The 2,890-nt window shown below is 42.5% G+C and overlaps 1 protein-coding gene across 1 annotated transcript in view; it reads right to left on the bottom strand.

Annotated features, from left to right (window-relative positions):
* The window catches only part of engl (endoglin, like), a 29,974-nt gene that overhangs the window by 22,375 nt on the left and 4,709 nt on the right, over positions 1-2,890 (bottom strand). Inside the window, exons 5-7 of the mRNA XM_037689346.1 lie at positions 2,032-2,203; positions 1,796-1,940; positions 1,374-1,566 (exon numbers count right to left, since the gene is read on the bottom strand). Of these exons, the coding sequence (XP_037545274.1) occupies positions 1,374-1,566; positions 1,796-1,940; positions 2,032-2,203 (510 nt within the window). The remainder of the gene's footprint in view (positions 1-1,373; positions 1,567-1,795; positions 1,941-2,031; positions 2,204-2,890) is intronic.

Genomic DNA, 2,890 nt, shown 5'->3' with positions numbered 1-2,890 from the left:
CTAAAAAAGTTAAATCTGGTCCTCTGGACATAAAAATAAAATAAAAAAGTAGAACCATTTTGTCTTTCATCTGAAAGACTTCCTCAGTCTGAGGTGCTGTATTCAGCTCAGTCTTATTAATAGCACCCTCTTGCAGTGGATCAACCAGTTTTCTGCTGACAGCCAAACCAGCTGCTCACATAATCAAGGAGGACCATCAGCCTAACGACGGATCATTAGCACACTGATGGCTGTTTTCGCCATCAGTGGCAGTTTTCTACAACCAACAGCAGCTGATTAACATCTCAAAAGCTCAAATAATATCTCAACTACAGCCCCAAATCTCAAATGAGTTGAAAGGATGTTCTGTGGATGCATTCTCATCTACCTGCCAGCTGTGCTTGAGTGCCTGACCACTGAGATCCTGGAACTAGCAGGAAACACAGCTCATAACAGCAGAAGGACAGGATCGTCCCTCTGCACCTACAGTTGGCTGTCCGCAGCGACGAGGAGCTCAGCAGACTGCTGGGAGGAGTGGCCATCGTTCTGGGAGGAGTTCTGCCCGGCATTCAGGGGGTCCTACAGCCTGGGGGAACCGAGAGGCCAGCCAAGTCTGGGCGGACGGATCTGACGGCATCTGCAGCCAGATTCTTAGGATCTACTGTGGGATGGACCTTTACAAGAGATCCTTCCTGCCTACAGCCATCAGCATCTATAACATCTCTTAATGAAATGAGGATAACGAGTTAAAACAACAAATAATTTCCCTTTGGGATTAATAAAGTATTTTTGAATTTAATTGAATAGATGTTGCCATTCCATTATTAGACAGCGTGGGATAAAATGTTATTGCTATGCAGATGATATTTATATTTATCAATGAAACTAGAATTCAGTTACTTATGTTACAGGCTTGTTTTAGAGACAATTCTAAATGACAAAAATCTCTTTTTTCCCCTTTCTTTTAGACAAAGATTGTGGGTTTGTGATCTTGGCATCTTAGGAATACGATAAACTTTAACAACATTCTCCTGAGCTATTTCAAACTGTCACTGGGCACATACCTAGTCAGAGCTTGTTTCCCAATTCAAAGACACCAGGGAAAACATTAATATTTAGGCATAGAAAAGTTAGTTCCAAATAACCCAAGCTCATGTACATGTTGACTCCAGCAAGAATAAAATCCAGCTCCTGTCTAGGATATTTGTCAAAACTGTTCATGCCCATCAAGGTGAAGCCAATTATAACTTGGTGATGAACCCGTCCATGAATAGGTGTCCACTCCAGACACCCACCTAATCCTCTTCCACTTACCACTAACAAGAAGTCAAAGACTGAAGCACCTGAAAATAAATTAAAAATTCAGTTTACTTGAACGGACCAATGAGACACACCTGTCCTGCCCTCAGTCAAGTGGATCACAAAGCGATTGGCCAGGTGAGCCTCGGTGTATGAGGTCACCTTCAAGTAGCCGCTCTCATTGGCCCAGACAAGAAGATCAGAAACATCCGACAGGTCGGAGTTAAGTGTGCTGGACAAGGTTAGGTTAGGCTCAGCTGGAAAGGGTGGTGACACACCACTGGAGGACTGGGGAGAGAGAAAGGACATAATACAAGTAAACAACCTGAGTCCAATCAAGTGTAAAAGTTTTCAGCAGGTAAAAAGGCTCCAGGTTGATTTCAGAAGCAGAAAAACCAAAAAAGAAATATACCAGGCTTTAATGTTCTGTGCTGAAGCAACATCTGAGCTCAGTTTAGTGATCATGCGTGATTAGAATGAGTAATATTTTAATATTAAAACTGGATGTGGTCCGTACATGAACAGAGATGTGACCCCGGACATCATGAGCTGTGATAACCCAGCTGACCGGGACTGAGCTGCTGAGGATAAGCACCACCTTCTCCTCCTTCAAAGAGACCACTGGAGACACGAGAGAGACAATCACCTCTGTCCGCTGAGAACTGAAAGAGCTAAAGTAAGAGAACAAGGATTACCTTTGGGTGCAAACACAGTGAAACAGGTTTTAAGACTAAACGGGTTGAGCTCTCTCACCTACAGCGCTCTGAGCCTGCTGAACGGAGATGGATCACATGGACTTCAGGACTAGCATCACCTGCTGTGGGATGGATGCATCCCCACACTTTTTGTGGCTGCAGATCTGTGATCGTGAAGCTGGGACAGGAAAATGAAGACTGCAGCTGACACTCAGCAAGTCGGGTTGGATCTGTAATACAGAGGAAGAAGGAAGACCCTCTGATTTTTCACCAGAAGTTATATCTGACGACAACAGAAAACAAACGACATGGTTCTCCCTGAATTTGAGCTCTAAAGATGTTTAAAAGGATATTTTGGACATATTGCAGTGGGGTTTGTGTGGAAAAGTCTTCTCTGCAGGCTTTATTTGTAAGAACAGTGTTTAGGTCCATCAGGACTCATGAGCTAATGGCTAGTCTGAACACAGCCAAAAAACCAAGTGGATTGCTGTCATCTCAAAACAACTGAAATCTTCTAAATTTTAGGTAGTTTATGAAAATATTTTAACCATGATGGCTTCAGTTACAGCCACACAAATGGGGTAATGTCTCATCATCACACCGCTACAATAGATTATTGTATAATTCACCATACTTTCGTTTCCTTAGATGTAGGATATGATTTCCAGAGTAACAAAGAATTGCATTTTTTGTTTAGAATTTATTTACATAATCATATAACACTGTATGCTAAAATAAGTGTGCACATTCTAGTTTACATTGTTATGTGTTTGATTAGATTTAATTTTTCTGTTTTTTGAGTTACCTCAGTGCCTGCTGCTCCAGTCCTTCAGGGGAACAAAGAGGTGGAGGAAGGGTGGAGCAAGCCTATATGGAGACCTGAAGATTGGGTCATACCACAACTCAAGATCGGGGGG

Source organism: Nematolebias whitei, chromosome 15, assembly GCF_014905685.2.
Source record: "Nematolebias whitei isolate Nwh7 chromosome 15, NemWhi1, whole genome shotgun sequence".
Lineage (NCBI taxonomy): Eukaryota > Metazoa > Chordata > Actinopteri > Cyprinodontiformes > Rivulidae > Nematolebias > Nematolebias whitei.
Note: the sequence above shows the minus strand (reverse complement) of the source record. Positions and strands in the feature narration are given on the sequence as shown.